This window comes from Hesperophylax consimilis, chromosome 26 (assembly GCF_061612785.1).
Source record: "Hesperophylax consimilis isolate HC1 chromosome 26, BYU_Hcon_1.0, whole genome shotgun sequence".
NCBI lineage: Eukaryota > Metazoa > Arthropoda > Insecta > Trichoptera > Limnephilidae > Hesperophylax > Hesperophylax consimilis.
The window spans coordinates 1,932,922-1,958,713 of record NC_142861.1 but is presented as its reverse complement, the minus strand read 5'-3'; the positions used below and the strand labels follow the sequence as shown (position 1 = coordinate 1,958,713).

The window sequence follows — 25,792 nt, the reverse complement described above, 5'->3', positions numbered from 1 at the left end:
GGTTAACTAACCCAGTAGAGGTAATATCCGAACGCAAAACATATGCATAAGGTCGAAACTGCAATTGCAGTGCGTCGTACAGTGCGTGAGCACGATTCTTCAACACTGCAAATGCAGGGGTCCATTCCCTAGGGGTTAAGGAAAATTGTTTATTTCTGCGAATCCTGTATATTGATATGCCAATGGGTCAAATATTTGCAAAATATAAGCATTTTTTTTTAACATCCATTTTATGAAAAATCACATTTAATAATAATCATAAACCACAATATATTATAATTTTATTTGACCGGTTCATAATTTTTATACAAAATTATAAACTTTTCTGATCAAGACAAAAGCATCTAAACATGGAAGGCATTTTAATTAAATATTATTTATTCCTTCAATAAACCTTTGTTTTACTTTCATCACTTGGCGTCACAAAAATCACACATCTTTGAAAATAAGCTTAAGTTTACCGGAGCCCAGAGCCAATACACCTAACCCACACAATATTGATATCAATTGAAAATACATTTCAAGACCTCTTATCAGGCAACAGTTTCATTTCATAATCGATACTAATTTTCCGAGTACGGAAAAGTTTCCTGTTTCCAGGTACCAAAACTTGTGTCATCTTCCTGGGATATAAAAGGCGCAGTTTAAGTTAAATATAGGTCATTCACTATCCAAATGTTGAAGACACACATGAATGATTAGCGCTAAAAAACAAGTGCTTAAAATGAACACCACTGCTGACGAAGCTGCTCATGTGGTGGCACTACTGCAATCAGGGATATTGCAAAGTGATGTTGCTCGGCAACTAAACTTAAGACGTTTTATGGGTTTTCAACGGATTCAAGAGACTGGTGGCTTCATCCGGAGGCGTGGATCGGAGCAACGACGCTCCACATTCGAAAGAGACGATGGCTTTATTGTCTCACAAGATTATTCAGTAGGTGCGATTTTTGTGACGCCGAGTGTATATCAACAATACACTTTTTGTTACAACAATTATTTTTAGCGAATTTGTTTTGAAGCTCAATTTATGCGACATTTTACAATACATGTAAGAAATTTTCATTTGCAAACAAAAACAAGTGTTTTTTCTTTACTTTTCATTTTATATTTCTAATTGTCTTTGTAACAATTGTTTAAAGCGTTTATAATTGAAATATCATTTGATGCGACACAAATGAACTACATATTAAGAAAACACTTTTAAATTTCATTACAACGAGGTCTGTCTTATAAAAATATGTAACATTGTTTCATTTGGCAGTGATTTTTATTTTTTTTAACAGTAATAATATGTAACTTTTAATGTTACAGTTTTCAAAACCAGCTAAAATGATATTACTTTAATTGAATATGATTACATTTTTTATTTGTTGGCTAATAGTGGCTGCATGGATCTAGTGCGAAAGGGAAGAAGAGTCTTGATTGTGTATATTTGGTCACTACATATAGCTAAATCCATTTTAAGAATGGCGATTTTTCGCCAGGGCAATACTGAGAGCGTCTTCTTTATACATGCACATTTAATTACAGCGGTCACCTATCCAAGCGTTGAATTGTATAAATATTACGTAATTTTTGTAATTGCTTGACAACTGTAGTCGCCCCAAGAAAAAAATTTAAATACTCAACCCCTCAGGATAATTTGTTCACTTATGGGAACGGCTCAGATGGTCTGATAGAAATCGTTGTATCGCCCTCACTGTCATGGTAAGAAATATGATCAATCAATCAATGTTAGAAAGAGAAAACACCACGCTTTATATTCAAATTTAAGTTAACCACAAAATAATTAAAAAATTCACCTCTAAGTTTTCAAATGCAATTTGAGAAAAACTTATGAAACTGTAATTTTTTTATTAATTATTTTTACATGAAATGACAAAAACGTTTATCTAATAAAATGTGTATTTTTTTTAGTCGTCAGTAATTTTAGTCAGAAAAATGTTAATGTGAGCCATTTTAAATACTTTTTTATGTTTGCATTCAAAATCAGTTTTTTATTTTTCGGATACATTCAGAAATATTGCATTTATTTGGATTTTATTGCAAAGCGGAAATAATCTCACCATCTGACAGAATATGCAAGAGGCCTGAGGCGTTAATATATTATGTAAGGTGAAATAGGAACCCTTTCAATATAAATATATGTACATAATGTTACATTGTATTAATGGTAGATTTAATGAAGTATTTAATACAATGTCCAATGGGGTAAAAATATTGATTACCGCATGCAAATGTAAAACCGTTTATTCACAAAAGCATGTCATTTTATAATAATATTTTATGCCTAGTAAATACGGCAAGACTAATTATAAATAATTAATAAGTTGTTAAATTAATATAATTAAACTTACAACAATAATTAATAAAAATTTGAGCAAAATATTGGGAAATGTAGACCGCCAACAGCAGATCCGGAGTTGTATGAACGTATGACATGTAACTGTGGTTTAAAAGAATCTAAGATGATTCGACATTTGTAAATCAGTTATATGCATCTAAACAATAAAACTATTTGAGACTCAGAGACTAGAAAAAAATATTAATATGTGCAAAAGTTTTAGATCAAATACAATCACATGTTGAAGGAAGCCAATTCAATTAAAGAAATAGTTTAATTCATAATCTTATACTATCTTTCTGAATTTATTTATTACAGTGAATAGGATTTCAGTTTATGATTAATAATAACATATTAGTATATATTTTGACATGTACAGAAAATTGTGGTAAATTGGTACACATATTGAAGTACACAAATTACAAAATCAAAATTTCCTTGAATTTTTTGGGACACCCTCGGTACTATGTTATCATGATTTTGACGGTAGATGAAATATTCTATTTAGTCTGAAAATAAATGTGAAAAAAATCCACTCATAAAAATAAAGTTTTTTTTGTTTGACTATTTTGATTTGTTTTTTTTTTTTATTGAACCCTCTTCCCCAGGGACTGGCTCTTAAACTGCTGTGAACTTTTAATTTTTTTTATTTGACTGAGGATTGAACCTTCGTCCCAGGGACGAGAGTGAAACACGCTAACAACTGCGCCAAATCACAATTGAGTAGGACCGAAATTTATTTCATATTTTAACTGCTGTAATGTGGTCCAATTTCAGATAAATGCATATATATCCGCATGTGTATGCGTGATTACTATCAAAAGTTGATAGAATGCATTGATATAGACAACGAATCTATCTGGCGAGTTTCAGCTCGATCGGATGTCGGGAAGTGGGTTAATTTTTTCACTTCTAAGATTTGCATTCATTCACGAAAAAAAAGTGCAATTTAAATAGTCACATCTATAAAAAAGATGCCTGTAAGTGTTTAATCTCTTTAAAAGGCAACACTAAGATGGTAAAGGTAAAAAGACGTAAATTTAATAGAGCACTATGATCCAAGTGCATATTTTTCACATAAAGTATACACGGTGTTCAGAAATTTGCAGTCCTTCCCGAACGGAGGTGATTGTAAGATAATTTAACATTTGAACTTGTTATTTTCTATGCTGTCTAAGAGATATAATTGCAATTTTTTTTGTATATTTGAAATACATGTATACTAGCTATCAATGTGTTTCAATTAACCGCAATCCACTGTATTAATCTACTGTATTAATCCACTGTATTAATCCACTGCAATAATAAAAAAAATACATATAAAAACCAATAATTTAATAACACTTTAAGCTTAAATTATAAGAGATAAATCAGAGATTCCATTATAAGAACCATTTTTGGTTAAAATTCACAAGATTGCTTATAATACATAATGCGAAAAATGCAGATTATCTTTATGGTTAATTTCAGAATATTATAAATTACTAATAAATTGTTTGTTTTGCAGCATAAGAGATTCAAATAAATAATATATCTTTTCTTTTTAATCAATCACAGTAAATAAAGCTTATTTTGAAATATATTGCACCACTTATTGTTAACCACCCAGGCTAATTTGTTCGCTTTTGGGAGCAACTCTTAGAAACCGTTGTCTCTCCCTTTGTCATGGTGAGAAATATGATTTAAATGGTGTTAGAAAGAGAAAACACCACGCTTTATACTAAAATCTTAAAGTTAACCACAGAAGAATTCAAACATACACCTCTTTGAAAACAAAGTTTCTGATCACAATTTGAGAAAACAATATGAAACTTTGTGATTTTTTTATAAATTATTTTTTACATGAAATAACAAAAAAGTGAGTTGACAATAATACATTTGTGTAATAACATATGTAATTTTTTTAATTAATTATTCGTAATTTTGGTTCAGTGTTTTGACGAATAATTCTAAGATGAGCCATTTTTAAAATAATTTTATTTAAAAAAAATTAAGTGTGTTTGATCACCTTTCAAAAACAGTTTTTAGTTATCAAATTCAGAAATATTCCATTTATCACAAAGCGGAAATACACACGAATCCTTCGACCTTCCAACAGAGTTTTTGATAAATATACTGGTCAATATGAGGCCTGAGCGGTTAAATCAATTAATAAATGTTGTTAACAATTTATTTATTCGTCATAATATAATAAATATGCGATTTAATAGCTTGCTGTAAGGAACAACATATCATTCTAGGAACATTAATTTAAAGTTGACATTAAGGAGAAGTGAAACTGAGTCATAACTTATGACCTTTTCTCCAGAATTCACTGTATATAATATATGAGAAAACTTAACTTTGTTACATTTATTTTAGGTTTCAGTTATAACTTATTGCATATTGTATAAATAATTAACTAAACAGTAATTCGTCATTCGATTATCAGACAACTACTATAATCTGCCATTAATTTTACCATATAGTTAAAAGCACAAAATCAAGCTCTATAATTCGCCGGTATTCCCATTTCAAAGTCTGCCGCGCGCCTAGCCTATGATATATATAACCGATTAGAAAATTATATTGCGAATAAATTATGTTTTAGTATGCTAGGAGCATTTTTTAAGGTTCAAAATAACATTAAATCGAGGCAAGTTCCTAGCAAATCTGATACGATAAGCTGGCATTTCAAGGGTATTAATAAATAAATAAATTAAAAAATATATTAATCATTATCGTCTTGTAAACTTCTTTCACTCTAATACAACATCAGTTTTCATAAGTACATTAATAAAATACTAACTGAGATATCTTTACGATTTCAAAATCAAAATCAGTAATATCAGACCGTTTCTTTAAAATTCAAAATTGACTTAACATTATATATATATGTATCTCGATTTACAACAACGAATTAAATATACACACGCACATACTATCAAGCCACGTTCTGGGGTAGGCAGAGAGGACAGGATGCCATACACCACTGTCTTGACAATAATCTTGCTTCATCCGCAGTCATGCATCAAAAAATCTCAGCTTGTCTTTCACAATAAATACAATCTAAATTGACTAATATAAGCCACAATAATTTAATTCCAACTGCCGAAATCTAAAATCGAAAGCATTCATATTATTTTAAAAATATGACATCTATTTAATTCATTTTACTTCGAAATGAAGTCGCGTTATTCGTTTACAAGGCCACAAAATTATTTATCGCGTATTAAAAAAAAAATTTTTTGCACAAAAAACGAACGCATTATTTTGACGGGTATGTGAAAATGTATTTTAAATTGTTTTTGGCTATCAAGAGCATTTTGTACCACATAATTTGGCATAGACAAATCATCAATTTTACATTGAATTAAAAGATGTCTCTCAGACCAAGCACAAAAATCAGGCAATATAATGTTATTTACTGTACATTTAATTGTATAAATCTGGTACATACTTTATTATAAGAACTCATAAATTGTGTTTTGATTCCAACCCATTCCAACAGCTGTATGAAGAGGTCAATCTAACCTTCAATTATAATGTGTGTTGTCTCTCAGACATCAACAGCTACACCTCGACCATCGTAATTTTGCCGGTGATTTAGACCTCAATCAAATTTGTTGGTTGTCCATAGTCATAAGCAGCGGTCGGATTACGGATGGAAAGGTCCCACAGACCTAAATTGATGGTTCAATAATACATATAAAGGTACGAAACACCTTAAGAATTTGATAGTATGTTTCTCAAATCTTAAATATTAGGTGGTCCGAAGGGCATGTTTGTGATTGGTTGTATATGGCCCCCGTTTCTTCTGTATCTGCGAGGAGTCCATAGTTGTGGTACTGCAATGGTAGTTAAATTGTCCCTCAGACATATCCCCAAGGTGCGACGAATATGTATTTAACTGAATTATGTCAGGTCGCCATCATTGTGGCTGGTGCATGAGACTGCAATGGTAGTCAACTGGTCATCTGGGTCCCTCAGACGATCAAAGGTCCCACAGACATATTTTGCTATATGTGTCAGGATTTCAGTGTTGTGCCTGGTGCGTGAGACTGCAAAGGTAGTCAACTGGTCATCTGGGTTCCTCAGACCATCAAATAACCCACAGACATGTTTTGCTTGTTTCCTGTGTTGTGCCTGGTGAGTGAGACTGCAATGGTAATCAATTGGTCATAGTCCTACAGAACATCAGGGGTCACACAGACATGTTTGGCTATTTATATCAGGTCTCCTGCATTGTGGCTGGAGAAAGAGACTGCAATGGTAGTCAGTTGAATTCCCTCAAACCATCAGAGGTCCCACAGAAATATTTGGATATATAATATATACCAGGTTTCCAGCATTGTGGCCAGTTCGTGAGACTGCAATGGTAGTCAGTTGGTGTTGGTGGCGGGTCCCTCAGACCTCCACAGGCTTGTGGTTGGCGGTGCTGTGGTCCCCGGAGCCGTGGCGCATGAGGTCGAACTCGGAGCCAGATAGGGAGCGCGAGAGTAAGTGATCCCAATCGGCCTCTGTGCCAGCGAGGTCTCCAGCATTGTGGGTGGTGGGCGCTGGAAGAGTTAACAAACAAACTAGAACAAGGAATATGAACAAAAAGAACTTCAACAAGAAAGTAAGAAGAACGATGGTAGAAGACTTTCACATATGGAAATTTTGTGTACTTTTATATTGTCATTTGATAAAGTATTGTGTTCAATTCGTTTAATACATCTATGATAACTCAAATAGTACATCAGACTAAATAAATTTACAGCGGTATTGCTTTACTGTAAAGATTATGTACATCAGGAACGCAGCGAAATTCAATGAATTTAATAAAATTATAAAAGAGATTATTAACATTGGTTCTTTAGAAAATTGTGACACATGTAGACACTAAGGACGGTTTTTAACAGAATTTGAACAATTCAACTAATTTCAAAGTTAGTTTTCAAGTTCTGTTATCATTTCAGTTGTGTGTAACAACTGGCCAATAATGAACGATGTAATAACAAAACTTGAAAATTAATGAATTGTTCAAATTTGATGAATTGTTCAAATTTGATGAATTGTTCAAATTTGATGAATTGTTCAAATTCTGTGAAACAACCTATCCTAAACATCAAAAATTTTAACTAAGTACAACAAAAATATCTAAATGGGATGTAGAAAAACGTTATACAAACGGAAGAAGATGCCTTTTGAATTTTTGTCAGATTTCCATAACATAGTTTTGGTTACAATTTTTACAATTGGTAAGCTTTTATTTAAACTTTTCATTACGGAAAATCGGAAAAAATTTCATTTTGCAAATGGTTTTAATCAATAATTACTGGTCTTTACACGCAAGACAGTAGTTACAGAATAGGAAAACACTATTATGAACAATCGTGTAGATAAAAAAAAAATGTAGAAATCGGAGAAAATAAAACAAGCAAAAAAACAAATAAAATGACAAGGAAAATTTAGAAAAATGGAAAAACAAACTGTAATCTGTTCACCAATGAAAGCATTTTCAAAAATAAGCCAATAAATCTTGAAAATAAAATAAAAAATTTATTTTCATTTTATATGTATAAAGTATTAAGTAGCACCGTGAAATGGGGTGATTTTGAATAATTTTCAACTTTTAAACTAATCATTTGTGTTGGAAAATTTTGTGTCATATTTATTGCATATATTTATTATCGAAATATATGTTAAGATAATTGTATATGCGTTCTGGGAGTCAAAAAAAAAACGTGGAGTAACATTTTGGAAATGGGGCGACTATGATATATTATTTTTTCAAATGGTTATTACAATGTTTTGCCAATCCTAAAAAAATTGTAAAAAAATAACAGAAGTTTGTATATTCAAGTTTATAATATATCAATATTCGCTGATATGCTTCGCATTATGATTTACACAAAACTATTATAAGTGTTGAGGAATTTATAAAACGTATTTACATTTTTCTACGTCTTAAAATATCAAAAAAAAAAAAAAAAAGTTTGACAATAATTAACTAATGTTATAATGTTTGAATATAACTAGAAAAAAAAGTGGTAGCGAGAATTATAGAGATATCCGCGATGATCAAAGTCACCCCCCAATTCAAAAGTAACCCCGTATTACAGTATGTTTTTAAAAATGCTTCCTTCTGAGTGAACAGAGAACATAATACCACCCTGTATAATACACTTTATACATACATAACATGCCGAACGCAGCACTAAACAAATCCAATAGCAAGGGCCAAATATGAAGTACGTTGGATGTAAATACACGGGGAAGTTATTTACACCAAACCCTCTGCGTTTGACTGCCAACTGACCTGCGATGTGACTGGTAACGGTAATTTGACGTCGGTTTATTGTTGTGACTTACATAGCAGGCCGGCGCGGTGGCGCTCCCGGTTGATGATTATCTCGTTGATGACGTACGTCTCGCGGCGGATGCGGTCTCGTAGTTCTGAGGACATGTCCGGTATCATCCAGCGGACCATTATCATGACCAAAGCGACAAAATTCTGAAACAGTCGGGATAGTTAGAAAAGAGAATTAAAAACATACAAAGGTTTCGAGATCTGGTAGGGAGACGAATGAAAGAGGTTCTGAGGTGACTGCGTTTATTGAGTCAGTGTAGTAGCGAGAGATGACTCGGGACCGATGCTCACGCAGTTGGTTGACTCAATCGGTGACGCATTCCCCGGCCTGAAGATCGACACCGCGTTGGTGGATGTAGTCAGCGGCGAATCCCCCAGGCCGGTGGTCAAAATCAGATGAAAGCGGAGATGACATTAGTGGAGTAGTCAAGGCGATGAAGTCGATGGCTCGACACTGCGTCGGTGGAGACCGGACTTGCTGGCGACGAACGACAATGTCGTCAGTTGATGTGAAGACGTGTGGAACTTCTTCTTCCTGGTGCTCCAGTGTGAGTCGTTGATTATTTGTAGTCTCTCCTTTAACCTTTCCGGGAGTAAGTTATGTAATGCTGGCCATGCTCTGGGGAGTGAGTTTTTTTTACAAAAATAAAAAAATATATTTTTTGATTAAATTTTATGATAGAATGCAAAATAAATAACAGCTAATATCTGTGTTGATAATGATGTAAAATGTTTAAAATTGGTATAAAGTAAAAGTAATATGCCCATAGATGGCAATACGATGCATATTTACAGAATATGCATCGAATATGAATATGCAACCCCTGTCGTCCATAGCCGTCCATACTCCATTGGCGAAAGTGTGTACCGTCGTCCATTAGCGTCCATACTCCCGGAAAGGTTAAGGTCGTGCAACGCCAAGCGCAGTAGGTTCGTGGCCAATGGCGGCGCGGTGAGGTAAGAGTATGAGGCGGCGCAGGGGACGGCGCCCGGGACGGGTCAGTTTCCGCTTGCCGTTCGTATGGTACTGATTTGCAAGACTGACTGACTTAGGTACCTTGATGGTGAGGCTTTACATAGAGCACATGCATTCGAGATTATTCCAGCAGTCGCGAGGAGGTAGATGCAGCGTACATTTGTTGTTTTACTAGTAGGTTCCAATACGATGCACATTGCATGTATCAACATTCCAGAACCTTCTATTAGCTACTGCTACAAAGGTAATAGAAATAAAAGGAGATATGCACTGACATCAGAAAAAATAGCACATCGGAACATTTTGCAGAATAACTCGGCAATAAATTATGGTTTCCTATGCATTCAAAATATAAATGGTAAATACAAATATCACTAATATCGCATTACATTCCAATTATTTTACAAAACTTTAAGCTTATTAAGTTTAAAGTAAACAGCGTTAAGTCAGTGAGTGATACTTATGCTGTCAAAGCGTAAGTATAGCGAAACAAAATACAAAGTCAGCCAATAAACTGTGGGGGAAAATAAAAACAGTACATTATTTTCGATTTGTGTTTTAGAAATCAGAACTTCTTTTAAAAATAGGCAGGAATTGAACCTGCAAAATTACAATGCAATGTTAAACTAGGATGGAGCTGATTACAAAAATGAACACTTATTAACTTACTTCAAAGACGACTATGAATGCCAATCTAGCGGCGAGAATATGCCAGTATGTCGACGTGTGTTCATACCTGCCACTCTCCAACGGTCCCGAGCGATAATCTGGATACCTAAAAAAATATTGATAACATGAATTGAATTTGATTAAAGGAGTTGTAATGACAAAGTATAACATGGGAAAAAAATTACCATTTGTATCCAAGGATTCACTAATTCAGTCAAATTGTCTGCAAGTTCACAACTATAATAATAGTCTTACCGGCACAGAGTGAGGTTGTAGGTGGTGAAGTGAGGGGCAGAGCCGGGCTCCAGCTGGGTGATGTTGAAGAGGGCCAGCGAGTGGTTGAGGTAGCCCTTGAGGCTGCCATCAGGCGAGTGGATGAAGCGGTATACCAGGCGCGGTATGAACTCCGACGTGAAGGCTATTATGAAACCCTGAACAAAGAAATAATGCTTGAAATATTGAAGATGGTGAAAAACATGATATATATGTAGTTTTGAGAATGATGAAGTGAAAGAGATCTATTCAGTGGCAAGATTCAGAAATTTATCAAAATAAATTTTTGTAGGGGTTCCACAAGGAAGCGAAATGGGACCTCTTTTATATATAATATGATTATTAGTGAAGGCATTCTACAGTTTCACAGTTTTTAGTTGTTCATGGATGCAGCCTTCGGGTGAATATTGCCCTGAAGATAGTCAAACTGCAATAAGAGAGGGCACCAGAATAAGAAATGAAGTATGCAATAAATAACAAAATAAGAATTAGAATAACTAATTTACAGTTTTCGATAGTCAGCTTGTAAACTTTCACCCATTGCAGTGTGTTAAGGCAGTGTACTCACATTGGTGATGACGCTCAGCTTCCCGATGGAGTCAAGGATGCGATACCAGACGCCGATGTCCCGAACTCTCATGGGCACTGGGCGGCGGTGCAAGCGCAACAGCTTCATGGCGTCCAGCCGCATCTCCAGGATGTTGTTGAGGAGGGCGAACAGCGGGGCCAGCGGAAAGGCCGCCACGAAGATGGTGACGAAGCCGTACTGCAGCACTGGAAGAGATATGACACAACATTAGCTAGTCTTAGTTCTTCAGAGCACCTTACATTGATATGCAGGTACAACAATACAAATGGGAACCTTTCATCAATATTCTAACAATTGTCACCCACAACAGGTAATGGTTTAAATCAGACAGATTTACCATTTATGCATAAGGTTTTTTTTAACCCTTTATCTAATGATGGTTTGTGAGACTTGTGTGACTTGTGAGACTTGCTACATTTAATTCAGTGTTAACTATAAGATAGCAACATATTGTTAATTTCATGAGATAGCAACACTTATTTGTGATTTGCGTTTTGGCAGATATACAGCAACTTGTCCTGGAAAATACCAAAGGCAAATGCGTTAAGTTGAACCATCTTGGGACTCCAGAACAGAGATGGATGTCAAGCTCAACAGTAGGGTACACTCAGACATTGTGAGTGTGATCAGCAGAAGAAAAATAGAAGAGATCCGTAGATGTAAACAAAAAATCATCCAAAATACATTATTTGAAGGGTTTCCACAAGGATTCGAAATGAGACCTCTTTTGTATATATTAATTATATTAATTCAATTATTTACCCATCTCCAGGTATTCGCCGAACAGTCCACGAGAGCCCCACTCCACCAGTTTGTAATCTTTCACCCACTGGAGAGGACTTTTGAAACTGTAACAAAAGATAATACACTTATTCATTTTTAGACAGAAACTGTTCACACATATTACATTGTAGATTAATATAATAGATTCGTATTACTTACATGACCTTGCAATTGATCGGTCTTTAATATATTTTTTTAGATTAAATCCACACAGGAGGCCCTGAGGGAAAAAATTCCCTCAGGATCTGTGTCATCTTTGGGTGGATGCAGCGTGGAGGGTCTTTTTAGAGAAAGGAAGGAGAGAAATTCTGGCAAGGAGAAAAGTATGAGGAGTGGGTAGGAATCTGGAGGTCCATTTGTCCAGGAGTCCATCCCTCGATGATTTATAAGCATAATTAAAGTCCCAATTGCTCCCAACAATCTGGAGCCAGTGAGATTACAGCATCTCCAACTGGGGTATGTTGTGAATAAATGTTTACCTAGCCTGCGCTGTGTGCTTCCACGTCTTCATGGAGTTATACCAGCGGTACATGGCCGGTAAGGCGATCTCCAGAACCGTGTTGACAGCCTGTTTGCCGATCATGATGATGCTGAGTTGGATGCACAGCTCCATGAGGCAGCCGCCTGGACCACACTGGAATAAAAGCAGTGTTATAAGGAGTAGTTTGCCAGCATTTAATTTCCATCATCAGGGCAGATGTGATGAACAGATTGAAAGAAAGTTTATCAATTTGGGAGGCAAATATGGGCACCGCCACCCCGGGAACCATTTATTGAATAACCAACACCTCTGCAACAGGTCACCTCAAATGGTTTGCTAAGCTCGGTGACTTAGCAGGGGTGGCTGGGTTCATGGGGTGAGGTTTTTCCGGGTCTTGGGGACGGATGCAGATAGTGCGTTTGATGCGTTTGCCTACCGACCGCATATTGAGAGGCCGCCTGAGGGAGGCCTTTTACCCTAATTATTGTACCACACATAAATTACTGTAGCAGCATACTATTCTTATCCAACGACGGTTTAATGAAACAAATGAAAATTCTACAAAATAGAGCAATGAGAACCATATTGAAGAAAAATAGATACACAAAAATTACGAACATGTTGAAGGAGTTAAATATCTTGTCATTTAAACAAATTATTTACTTTAATACCATATTTTTAATCTACAAGATAATCAATGGCCATACGTCTAATGAATTCCTAAGAAAAATTGATAAACTACAGAACAAACACACACATGAGACGAGGAAAAGAAATGAATTGAGACTCCCCTTCAGCAAAAAAACGGAGTCAAAAGTCATTGATGTACAGAGCGTTGAAGATATTTGGAAAGCTACCAGAAGAAATAAAATCAGAAGAAAACATAAAAACATTTAAAATTAAATTACGAAAATATATGATTGATTCATTTTAAATGTGTTACTATAATTATATGTATATGATATAAGGATTGTATTAGGACATAGATAACTATGTACCTACTTAAAATACCGCAATAAACAATAAACCCTCTCCTCAGCGGGAGGGATGGATTTGTACATCCAAACTGATCCCCAGATTCTTACACACCCTTCATACCATTTTCCTTTCTTAAAAAGACCCTCCACACAGCATCCCCAAAGATGACATAGGCCCTGAGGGGAAATATTTTCCTCAGGGCCTCCTATGTGGGGCTAATATAAAAAAAAGTTCTATGTTATGATTGACTATGAAGGTGTTATTTTTATCAGCACCCCAAAATCAACTAACGTAAGATTAATTGTTGAAGTGGTTAATATTCCACTCTCAAACGAAAAATGTAAAAGAGAAAAGACTATTTGGGTTAATGTTGGTAGCTCTTACATGGAAGTTGATATGGTCGAATTAGCCTAGTGGTCAGAGCTATGCCCCGGCAAGGCAGAGGCCTTGGGTTTAATTCTGGTTCTTGTCTGTTTCACATTTTTCATTTGTCTTTTAACAATTAAATATTACAATTGGAGGTTTTACTCAATAAGTTATTCCACTATAAAAATATTGAATAACATAAAATTAATTAACTCACTGACACACGGTTCTGTCTTCATTCATATTCCGACAAGGCCATTTGACCGTGTCAAGTCTTCACGGGGTGATCCCGACTTCTTTTATGCATATTGTGTGTCATACATATTCTCATTATGCATATACGTAACCTCACTTTGTTACAGAACAGAATTTGAACACGAAACCTCCTGACTTAGAATCAAGTGAGTGACCAAGCTACGGAAGCCGTCCAATTATTTGAACTAAGAAATTCAAGAAAATTCTAATGTAAAAAGACAGTTTGATAATGCCTTCAGAAGGCGAAACAGCTGTCACGCGTAATAATAATTACACAGCAGAACTTGTTTAAAAATAAACTGTTTTTATAATCCCAATAACAATATTATTGAATATATAAAAAATAAAAATTAAAAAAAAGAAACAATAAACAATTTAAATCCTAAGTAAAACAAATTAAATTATTTCATACTTCCTCTTGCCGGTAGCCAAAGAATCGGCTATAGTCGCCAGGGCGTCCAACGAACTTGCCCTTGAAGAAGGCAATGTAGAAGATGGAAGCGTAATAGTTGACAAACTGCAGCAGATAAATCTTCAGGGTCAGCGAGTCGTCAAACTCCGTCTGCGTTCGGAGTAATTCTTGTTCGGTGAGTTTTTCTGCTAACCACGTGTACATCTGAAAATATTATGTTTTTGTATTTATTTACTAATGTCCCTTTTTAACTATCCCACAGCCAAGTGGGGGAGTAGGTAGCACCCAAAATTACTATCCTCCTTATAAATACTTGACATATCATTTTAGTATATTCCTGAGTAAATACATAAGTTACCATTAATAATTGACTGAATTGTAACAACACTATGTTAATGCCTTCACTATTATTATTGTCAAGTGTCTATAGCGAATCTCTGGATGTATATTGTCAGCGAGCAAGCTCGCATCTCTAAAATGTCTCCTGTACAATAAGTCTAAATAAATTAATTAAACAGTGCCAAGTGTTTGATATAAAGACCAAAAGATCACATGAAACATGAATAATTGGGATTTCTATAGTTTAAAAGCCCATAAGACAGAAAAATGCATGGGGTCATTGGAAGACCCACTTGGTTACAGACATTTTGTTTGGCATCTTGGCCTGTCAAGAGTTAAGGGATTTTACATAGTAAAAATTATGCAGTATGTATTACATATATCTACAGTAACGATCTATTGTATTTATTTAGTGATAAATGAAAGATGACGACTGGCTCGGCATAAATATTTCCCTTCATTAGTATTCTTGGCACTTAGGAGTATTCATGGTAGGTATTCTTAGTACTAAAATTCTGCAACAAAATAAATCCCGACTTATAGTATTGCATAGTGAAATCTGCAAGCTTACCAATGCTAGCAATTCTGAACTATCAAATGCATCATTAAGGACGGGTTGTTTCAGAAAATTTGAACAATTCATCAAATTTCAACGTTCATTTTCGGGTTCTGTGAAAGTCCTTTTCAAGTTCTGTTATTATATTATTATAGGCTAGTTGCTTGAAAAAATTGAAGTAACAACAGAACTTGCAATAATCTTTCACAGAACTTGAAAATTAACTTTTAAATTTGAAGAATTGTTCAAATTCTCCGAAACAACCCGTCCTTAGAATTTCGTCAGTGAAAATGATTCTATCTGACAATTTAAGCATATTCAGATCATTTTTGTTGTTTGTTTTTGGGGTGTTATGCCGTGTTGCGCTAACTCCTTCTTTAGCCGACGTTTCGGACAGCGTTGCAGTGTCCATCATCAGGGCAGATCCGGTAGGGATCACATCTTCGGATCTACCGGATCTGCCCTGATGATGGACACTGCAACGCTGTCCGAAACGTCGGCTAAAGAAGGAGTTAGCGCAACACGGCATAACACCCCAAAAACAAACAACAAAAATGCTTTTGGCCGTGAGAATCTAAAAACTTACCTCATATTCAGATCATTGTTATAGTTCAAAAAATTTGCTTGAATACCCATTTTAAAACTTAGAAAGCGTAAGAATTGAAATTGTATTCATTCAACAGTTTGTACAAGAATATTGGTAATGTAGGTTACAGATGAGAGACTTGTACTCAATTTGACTTCTAAAATAGGCAAAATATGACGGTTAAATATGTATTTTTGTGCCAATTTTTATGACTATGCTCGGCGCTTGCGCTCATGTGTGAAATATATAGAATAATAAGATAATTTACCTGGTAAAAGGATAAACAGTTAAACAGGTAAACATAAATTGTAGTTTTTATTCCGACATTTGATCAAAACTCTTCAAGGTAATTGTCGCGCAGTTCTGCAAATTCTCGCCTGACAGTATTGGGGTATTTTGACTTTTTTCTACAGCGACGTTCAACAGGTTAATACACTTAATATTAGAAAGAGAGGAGCGATCAAATTCGAGATAAGAGCACTTCTTCAAATCATAGAATTCTACTGTAGCTGTAATATCTGAATGCCGCTTTTTAATTTTTTTTTCATTTAATTGTATTGGGGAAACAAACTGTTTTCCAATTTCATACAAATAATTAAATTTTACATGTTGCATTACCAGTGAAGTTTTTACATAAAATTCATGTTACATACAGAAAAAAACATAAATAAACAGAAAAACAAAAAAACACTTTAGTGAAAATTCGATGAGATATCTTAGATATCTCACACACAGCAGGGGGATGCTGTGCTATGCTTTTAAGAGCATATTAACCTTTTTTTGTTATTTGTTTTTGGGGTATTATGCCGTGTTGCGCTAACTCCTTCTTTAGCCAACGTTTCGGACAGCATTGCAGTGTCCATCATCAGGGCAGATGTCTTATTGAATCAATCAATCAGATGTCTCAAATAAGACATCTGCCCTGATGATGGACACTGCAATGCTGTCCGAAACGTTGGCTAAAGAAGGAGTTAGCGCAACACGGCATAATACCCCAAAAACAAATAACAAAAATACTTTTGGCCGTGAAAATCTTAAAGCATATTAACCTGATTTAAGGGGCATGTTGCATATGTGATCCATCGACGGCTATCCCCGTATATGATCCACGTAGTTTCACCAAAACATACATTGCGTCAAAACGTGTCGCATGATGGAAGAGATTGCGTTGAAAAGGCCAGGTGTAAAAAGTAAAAGATGAACTTACCCAGTTAAAGAGGCAGATGAGACACAGATTAATGGAGGCGGCTGTGGCCGTGGTGAACAGGATTGCGTAGCTCGTGATGACTGACTCCGAGCCCTGGACGGAGAGGGCGGCCAGCAGAGACATGCGGTACAACACCACCGCCAGAACTGCAGCAAGCGCCAGGCTCACCTGGTAAAAATAACAACCACTTATTTATATTACTAGCCGACGTTACTGGAGTTTATCCTTAGGAGATAGACATATACCATCGGAGACTTTTCTGTAAGCCTTTTTAAGATATACAATTCCGTAGTACATTATTGTTATCTATCTCATAAGGTTTAGCCAACGTCAGCAATGTAAGCTCCCCAAAATATATTTTTTACGACTTCATTACTGAACATCGACTTTTCTCTACTTTCTATAAATATAATATGAATGTATTACATACATAAACCTTCCGGAAGAAATTCTCTAAATGATAGTTGTAGTGTTGGTAAAACTGAAGAAACGCTCGGGACTGCTCGGGATCGCCGAGCATTGCCGATCGGTTTTACATGAGGCAGCGAGCGCGGCTCGGGTCCGCGCTCGCCAGACGAGAAATCACCCTACTAGAGATCTGACGTTATCATATCCTCTATTGTACAAGCTTTGTTGTAACTATCATTATCGTAAATAAATACTGTAACGAACCAAGAGAGTTATCAATATTATCAAGTGCCCATCATAGAACATCACAGTGGCAAACAACAGTACATTACAATAGTGAAAACCCTCTTGAATTCCGTTGCGTAGTTTAGAAGAACTATGCGCACAAACAGACAGACGCGGATAGCGACTTTATTTTATACTATTTATATTATAATCCATTTTAAAAAATCAGACGCAATTAGAGAGTTATAATAAATAATGTGGGAGTGTTATTCTAGCCAATGTCAGCCACTAAAAAGGATGCCATTTATTTAGGTAGCTTGGACGGCCAGATGTTTTTTTACTTCCAAACTGAACATAAAATAATAAAGGAAGAAATCTATAATAATTGATTTTATTATCACAAACTATATAATTTAGGTAATTATAGAAAAACTATTAGGCAATCAATGTGGATTTAAAAAAAAAATTCCCGTTACTGGTTTTTAAGATATTAAATAATATCTGTCTAATTCTGACAAAATCACTCACTTCTTCCCCCGCTGATACCCATTACTCTTGTTAATTCTCGCCGCAAACAAGCCATTTATTTTTTGCCGACTCTTTTACCATATTCAATTACATAATACTTGACTGCTCGGCAAAGATGGGCGATGTCCGGTTAAAACGATAGGTTTTAAAAAAAGTTGTATATGGGGGACCCTAGAGACCCCTTTCAGGTAAGTAAAGGTTAATGAAGCATGGTAAAAAGAAATATCCTATTACGGTATGAATGGTACTCACCAGCAGTAAAACGATGGAGAAGCTGAGAATGGTGGCCGGTAATCGCATCCTCCAAAAAGGGACGTGCGGCTCTAGAGTATTGGTCACCACATTAACCTACAAATGAATAATAATCATATGTTCAAAAATCGTTTGAATGAATTGATATCGCTGTAATTAATAATTTTAAATTGTAAATAAAATCACCTGTTTCTTCTTGACGTGAGACAGGCGGGCCAGGTACTGGGGCCTGGGGTGCTCCTCGTGTACATCAAACCCTGTCAAGTCCCAACGGTGGGTGATCTCTGCTGAGTATCTCTTCCATAGCTCCAGGAACAGGGCAGCTGCGGGGAAGAGAAAACAATTAATAAAACATACTTACGCTGATGATTATTATTTTAGACGAAATTTTGGTTTTGATTTATTAAACAGGAGTAAATCAGAAATATACTTCGTTGAACGTGAGGTCTACTGTAAACTTAACTACTAGTCATACTGGTAAAACCCTATGTTCTGAATGATATCGATGATCACAACAATATCAATAATGACAACGATAATAATCATGTATTGTTTCATAGTGCTTTCACACAAACGAAGTTTTGAATTCCGTAAGTCTAAACTTAAACTTTAGGGTGCACAGTGATAATAATGATGATGATCATGATATGAATGACGAAAATGATATCGAAGATGAAAATAATATTGATGATGACAACGATATTGATGATGGCAACAATTTTGATGATGATAAAGATATCGATCATGGTATGGAAATCGAAAATGATATCAATGATGATAATGATTTCGAAAATGACAATATATTAACGATGTCAATCATGATAGTGAAATCAATGATATCGATGGTGACACCGATATTGATGATGTCAACGATATTGATCATGAAAATGAAATCAATAATGACAATGATATCGTTGATGATAATGGAACTGACGTGGACAATGATATTGATGATGACAATAAACGACAACGATGTGTCGATGATGATAACGAAATCGATGATGACAATGATATTGACGATGACAATGATATTGATGATGACAACGATATCGATAACAATGATATTAATGATGACAACGATATCGATGATGACAGTGATATTGATGATGACAGCGATATCGATAACAATGATATTAATGATGACAACGATATCGATGGTGACAATGATATTAATGATGACAATGATATTGATGATGGCAAGTATATTGATTACGACAACGATTTGGATTATGACGACGATATCGATGATGACAATCATATTGATGATATTCCAATGAATGGTTCTACCCCAGAAACTCATAAAGATGGCGAAGAAGACGGTGGTAGGGTTGTCGAAGAGATAGGTGACGCGGGAGTGGAGGCACGTCTCCTTCAGATGCCAGTAGTCGCACCAGTAGTCGCACAGCGGGCACATCATGACCTCAGAGTCGTCATTGCACACATCCTCACTGGAAACAACACAGACAAATATTAATACAATTCCCACTTGCATAAGTTACTGATTTGATGACATTCACGACAATACAATGTACAGTCAGTGGTTTTAGGTACAGCCATATAGATTTGATTTGAGTTTTCGAGGCCAAAAGTATTATTGTAGTTGATATTTGGGGTATTATGTCGTGTTGCGCTTTCTCCTCCTTTAGCCAACATTTCAGATACACTTGTAGTGTCCATCATCAGGGCAGTTGATACTGTTTTAAATTTTAAATACAGTCATATAGTCATTTGCAGAATGGAATTTTGCTAAAAATAACTTGAGTTCAGAAAATTTAAACATTTCCGAAAGCACATTAACCTCTCAGAAAAGGACTTTTATTTACTTTGTGTTCCTTTGCGAACTGTCAAAACGCGAAAATTTTTGTGTTATTCACGAGTTTTGTTAAAAGCTTCATAACTCACGTTTTGGGAAACGTAGCCTCATTCTAAAAAATGTTTTGGAAAGATTATGAAATTCACTATCGTATTGTTTTGTTATACGTAAATATTTGCGTGTCTAAATACACATTTTCTGAAAACGTCAAAAATATGTAAAAATCGCTGACCATTATTTCAAAGCTGTGAAAAATGTACTTTTTTCTGAGTATCATAAAGAAATAACACTTTATATATTGAAGAAATATAATTTAAAACTATTAGTCACCTCAAAATATTAACCGTCCAAACTAAAATATTTTTAATAAATTATTTAAAAACGCAATAAATTATGAACATACAAGATGACAGATTCAATCGACTCAGATAATGCACCTCTACATTCCATAGATTTTCTTGAATGCAGACGCGTAGCGTTATTCATTATCGATACTCTGTTTTTTAAATCATGGCAATCCGTATACTAGTGATGGAAATAAATCGATTTTTGTAAAATCTCGCGCGTTTACGTGAAAAGACGTTCTAATGTCTTGACCGCTATTATCATATTTACGTCTTTTGACGTTCTAATGTTCCGAGTGGTTAACATCTATTTTAAAATGTCTTAAACATAAAAAAAAGAAAATTGGTTTGACTGAGGATTTAACCTTCCTCCCCAGGGACAGGAGTCAACCTTGCCAGATGCAGATCGTTTAGAATTGATATTTATTTTGTATAATCGCTCTAATTTCATCTGATTTTAGAGAAATGCATATATGTCCATGTGTGTGTATGTGATTGACACCAAAATTTGATATCAAAATTTGATCATCGACAACAAGTCTATCTGCTGAGTTTGAGCTCGATCGGATGTCGGGAAGTGGGTTAATTTCCACTTCGAGATTTGCATTCATTCATTAGCGAAAAAAAAAAGTGGAATTCAAATAGATGTATTTAAAAAAAACTCATCTTGGGAAAGGATTTAAGACACAAAGTAGACACTATTACTGACCTGGGTTGGTTGTCATACAAAGTGGCCACCGAATAGATGAAGCACGCCAACCCGACCAGGGCAGCAGGAAGCAGCATGTGGGTGTAAAAACCCAGCCATGCAAAGTACAGAGCTGGAAGAATCAAAATCAATGATTACAAATTTCAAGAATTGAGAATATCTTGTGATTTTTCACAGGTCTGCCCTAGAAAAGAGTGGTCCAATTCCAGTTTCATAACTTCTATATATGAAAAAACACACAAAATGTAACATTATTATATATTTTTTTTTATGAATTGAATATTTGGTATCATTAATGAATTATGGAAAATGGTGTCAATCAAATAGGCCCCTCTGCATAAGGATGCAGCAGTCGATTCGTTTGAGATAATTTTCGATGATTTTTTCGTAAGCTCGTAATCTCGGTGGATGTTAGCTTTAAGATGCTCCAACGCTGCAGGTTTGTTGGCGTAGATGTGTCTCTTCAGAAAATTAAATGATGTTATATAGCAGGATCTTGGCGGCCAATTGTTCACTCAATAGGACCATAATCTTCCAGTAAACGTTGATACACAGTTTTAACAGTGTTATTATTGCCGTACAATAATTGAACAATTTTAACGTGTTGATCGGTGGTCAAATGATCCATTTAGTAAATGAGTTTTAACAAACTAACATTTAATGTGTTAAACGTCATTAATGACAGCTGTCTAATTCACAGTTTTGCAATATAGGAAACTCTAATTGAATCACATTTTGTATACTTAATCTTAAATGACAGGTGTGTAGGAATTTTTACACAGTTTCAAATATATACATACATTCTGTGTTCCGTAACGCCAATTGCTTTTGACAGGCCGTGTACTAACCAATCGTATCGTCAGAATTTGAACTGTATAGTTTAAATTTCGCACATGTCAGCTGGATCCACGGAGGCCGTGGGCCGAGCAGTCGCACAAAAACCGTTCGTCCCGTCATAACAACATTGCCGGTTCCTTATCGAAATAATTATCTTACGTATTTTTTATCGCAATTTAATCTAAAATAACGAGTGCTACCAACCACGCTAAACGTTCCAGTGCTGACAGATGATGCTCACTATGCAGATTTCACCATCTCCTCCCGGTAAGTTGATTGTGAATTAACGTTATGCATTGTGTTCTCGCATCGCCTGTCACAAGCTATATAATTAATTTATACTTTATCTGTGTGGAATAGCCCTGTAAAGGGCGGCTATTCCAACCCCTGTTCGTTTTTCGAACATTTTTGGTGCCGAAACTAGGGAACTTTAAGATTATAATCTATCTATGCCAAAACGGATAGTGCTGTGGAATGTTTCTTAAATTTTGAATAATAATCAATTCGAACAGTAATTAGGTAGGTACCTAGCTCTTGAGTATTTACGACCTACCGCGCATATAATTATAATAGATTAAATTATTATCATTTATTTCGTTTATTTACGACCATAGTATTTACGATTTCATAGTATTTACGACCTACCGCGTATATAATTATAATAGATTAAATTATTATCATTTATTTCGTTTCGTTTTTAGGTACGTTTCCAATCGCGTTTATTCAACATGGCCCCAGCCATTCAAACATTGCGCCGGAAACGGACATTAGCGAATAATAGGTTAGTCAAGACACATGAAATAGCAAAAAGCGCTTTGCACGATGCAACTAAGTGCAACTTATTGTTAGCGCATTATACTACTCTGGAAAAGATAGTTCTTGAATTTGAAACGTCTCACGCGGAAATATTAGCTTTAGATGACACAAACGAAATTGATGAAGATAAAATTCGCGAAACCTTTGACGAGATGTATTATCAAATTGTGGAAATTTACCAGGAGTTAACCAGTCAGTCTCTCGATTGTAAAACCGCGAATGCGTGCACAAACGTTAAATTACCAAAAATAAACATTCCAATATTTTCTGGAAATGTCAAGCAATGGCCCGAATTTTACGACATGTTTAACGCTCTCATTCATGAAAACAAATCTTTATCCAACATCGAACGCATGCAGTATTTGTTCTCATGTTTATCTGGAGAAGCTTTAGGGTTAATTCGGACATTTCCAGTACAAGGAGCTCACTACGTTGAAGCATATCAAAGATTAATCGCGCGCTATCGTAACGCGCGTGAACTCGCATTTACGTGTTGGCGGGAAATGCTAAATTTAAATTTTCCGTCTACCGATCCTTTTGAATTTCGTCGCGTGTTCGATGTATTTAATGAGGATTTAACAATTTTAAAAGAATTGGATCTCCCAATAGATAATTGGGACTTCGTGCTTTGTTATTTAATTCTGTCGAAATTAGATTCACCTACAAGATGCGCATTCGAACAACTGCAGTCTCCTACCGACCTGCCTTCATATTTGAAACTCAAAGAGTTTCTTTATAACAAATGCGAAGCTCTTGTACGAGACTTACATTTTTCGACTCGCGATAGCAGTACTATTGACAAACCTCTTGCACGGAACTTTAATCAGGCTGCCAAAAAACGCACTTCAGCGCTTCTTTGCGATCTTAAGAAAGGACAGCCTAAAACAAATAGGTCCTCGAACTCCACCACTTACCTGAAATGCTCCTGTTGCGGGGAAGACCACTCCATTTCCAAGTGCAAGGTATTTGCCCTCAAGTCAGTTCAGGATCGCCTACAGTTTGTTCAATCACACCGTTGGTGTTTCAATTGTCTTCATTCTTCTCATTATCTTAAAGATTGTAAATCTTTGTTTACATGTCAAAAATGTCAGCAAAAACATCATACTTTGCTCCATCGAGACGAAAACGCTTCTTTGGAAGATCAGTATCAACACTCCACGACGTCTACGGACCAGGAGCCTTCTTCCGACTCTAAAATTCAGGTCCTGACCAACTTAGGAGACAAGTCCATAGTACTATTGTCAACCGCCAATGTTGGCATTCGCGATTCGTCCGGCCGTTTCCAAACCTTTCGCGCATTGATCGATTCGGGCAGTCAAGCTCACTTCATCACCGATCGTGCTGCGGAGCTTGTAGGCATCCCTCGTCAAGCCAGTTCTCAGAGAGTTAGCGGCTTAGGCCAATCTTCCGCAACCACGTCAGGAATCATTCAATTAGAGATCGGTGTTAAGGGACGGGTTCTCTTCAACATCAAGGCACTTACGCTGCCTAGTATCTGTGGCAACATGCCAACTGTTCGTCTAGATAAGTCATCGTGGCATCAGTTGAGAGACTTGCCTCTTGCCGATCCTGACTGTCACAAACCGGGACCGATTGATCTTCTTTTGGGTGCTGAGGTTTTCTCTTCTCTTCTGAGACCTGGTAATTTGAATGGTGGTCCACGTCAGCCATCAGCTTTCAATTCTGCATTTGGTTGGCTTCTTCTAGGTTCAGTTGGTTCGAACACTGCTCATGAAACGAATTCTTTCATCGTTACTAACGAAGACCGGCTCCACGAAGAGGTCCAGCCACTGTGGGAGTTAGACACCATTCCCCAGTCTTCACACCTCACTCCTGAGGAACAACTTTGTGAACAAATGTACTACACTGACCACTCACGGGACACTTCGGGAAGATACATCGTATCCTTGCCTTTCCGAGAAAGGGGAAGGGATATCTCTTTTCCAGGGTCGCGTGAGATCGCTTTACGTAGATTCCATTCCCTCGAGCGCAAACTCATAGCAAATCCAACCTTACGTGAACAATATTCTGCTTTCATGACTGATTATTTACACAGTGGTCCCATGACTCGTGTTCCTGGAAAAGATTTGCACAAGGGAAATTATCACATACCTCATCATTGCACTCTTCGTCCAAGCAGCGCTAGCACTAAGTTAAGAGTGGTTTTCGACGCCTCAGCGACGGATGTGAACGGATCCTCGTTAAATGATACCTTGCTTATCGGTCCAAAGCTTCAAAAGAACCTGCTGGAGCTTTTGCTAAAATTTCGTATACCATCGGTGGTGTTTACTGTTGATGTACGACAAATGTATCGCCAAATATTGGTTCAAGAACCAGATCGTGCTTTCCAAAGAATATTTTGGCGTTTTCATTCGTCGGAACCCAGCCAAGAGTACCAACTAAACACTGTAACCTATGGTATCTCCTCCGCCCCATTTTTAGCCTGTCGTACTGTCAAACAGTTGACCAAATATGAAGGTTATGATTTACTGCTAGCGCGTCGTGTGCTAACTTCGGATATTTACATAGATGACATCGTCACCGGTTGTAACAGCTTGGAACAAGCTCAACAAACGAAAACCGAAGTTATCGAGCTGTTCAAACGAGGTCAATTCGAATTGCTGAAGTGGGCTAGTAACAAACCAGAATTACTCGCCGATCTGCCTCCGGAATACTGCCTCAATGACTTGGTGTCCATGGATGTTGATA

General features: G+C 36.0%; 1 protein-coding gene across 1 annotated transcript in view; it reads right to left on the bottom strand.

Moving 5' to 3' along the window:
* Positions 1 to 4,468: 4,468 nt before the first annotated feature.
* Positions 4,469 to 25,792, bottom strand: part of subdued (anoctamin 1) — a 68,747-nt gene continuing 47,423 nt past the window's right edge. Inside the window, exons 11-23 of the mRNA XM_089647290.1 lie at positions 21,431 to 21,542; positions 19,852 to 20,012; positions 18,751 to 18,887; positions 18,565 to 18,660; positions 17,152 to 17,319; positions 14,464 to 14,667; positions 12,451 to 12,605; positions 11,951 to 12,036; positions 11,168 to 11,373; positions 10,582 to 10,757; positions 10,327 to 10,432; positions 8,684 to 8,825; positions 4,469 to 6,885 (exon numbers count right to left, since the gene is read on the bottom strand). Of these exons, the coding sequence (XP_089503416.1) occupies positions 6,734 to 6,885; positions 8,684 to 8,825; positions 10,327 to 10,432; positions 10,582 to 10,757; positions 11,168 to 11,373; positions 11,951 to 12,036; positions 12,451 to 12,605; positions 14,464 to 14,667; positions 17,152 to 17,319; positions 18,565 to 18,660; positions 18,751 to 18,887; positions 19,852 to 20,012; positions 21,431 to 21,542 (1,901 nt within the window). The 3' untranslated portion in view covers positions 4,469 to 6,733. The remainder of the gene's footprint in view (positions 6,886 to 8,683; positions 8,826 to 10,326; positions 10,433 to 10,581; positions 10,758 to 11,167; positions 11,374 to 11,950; positions 12,037 to 12,450; positions 12,606 to 14,463; positions 14,668 to 17,151; positions 17,320 to 18,564; positions 18,661 to 18,750; positions 18,888 to 19,851; positions 20,013 to 21,430; positions 21,543 to 25,792) is intronic.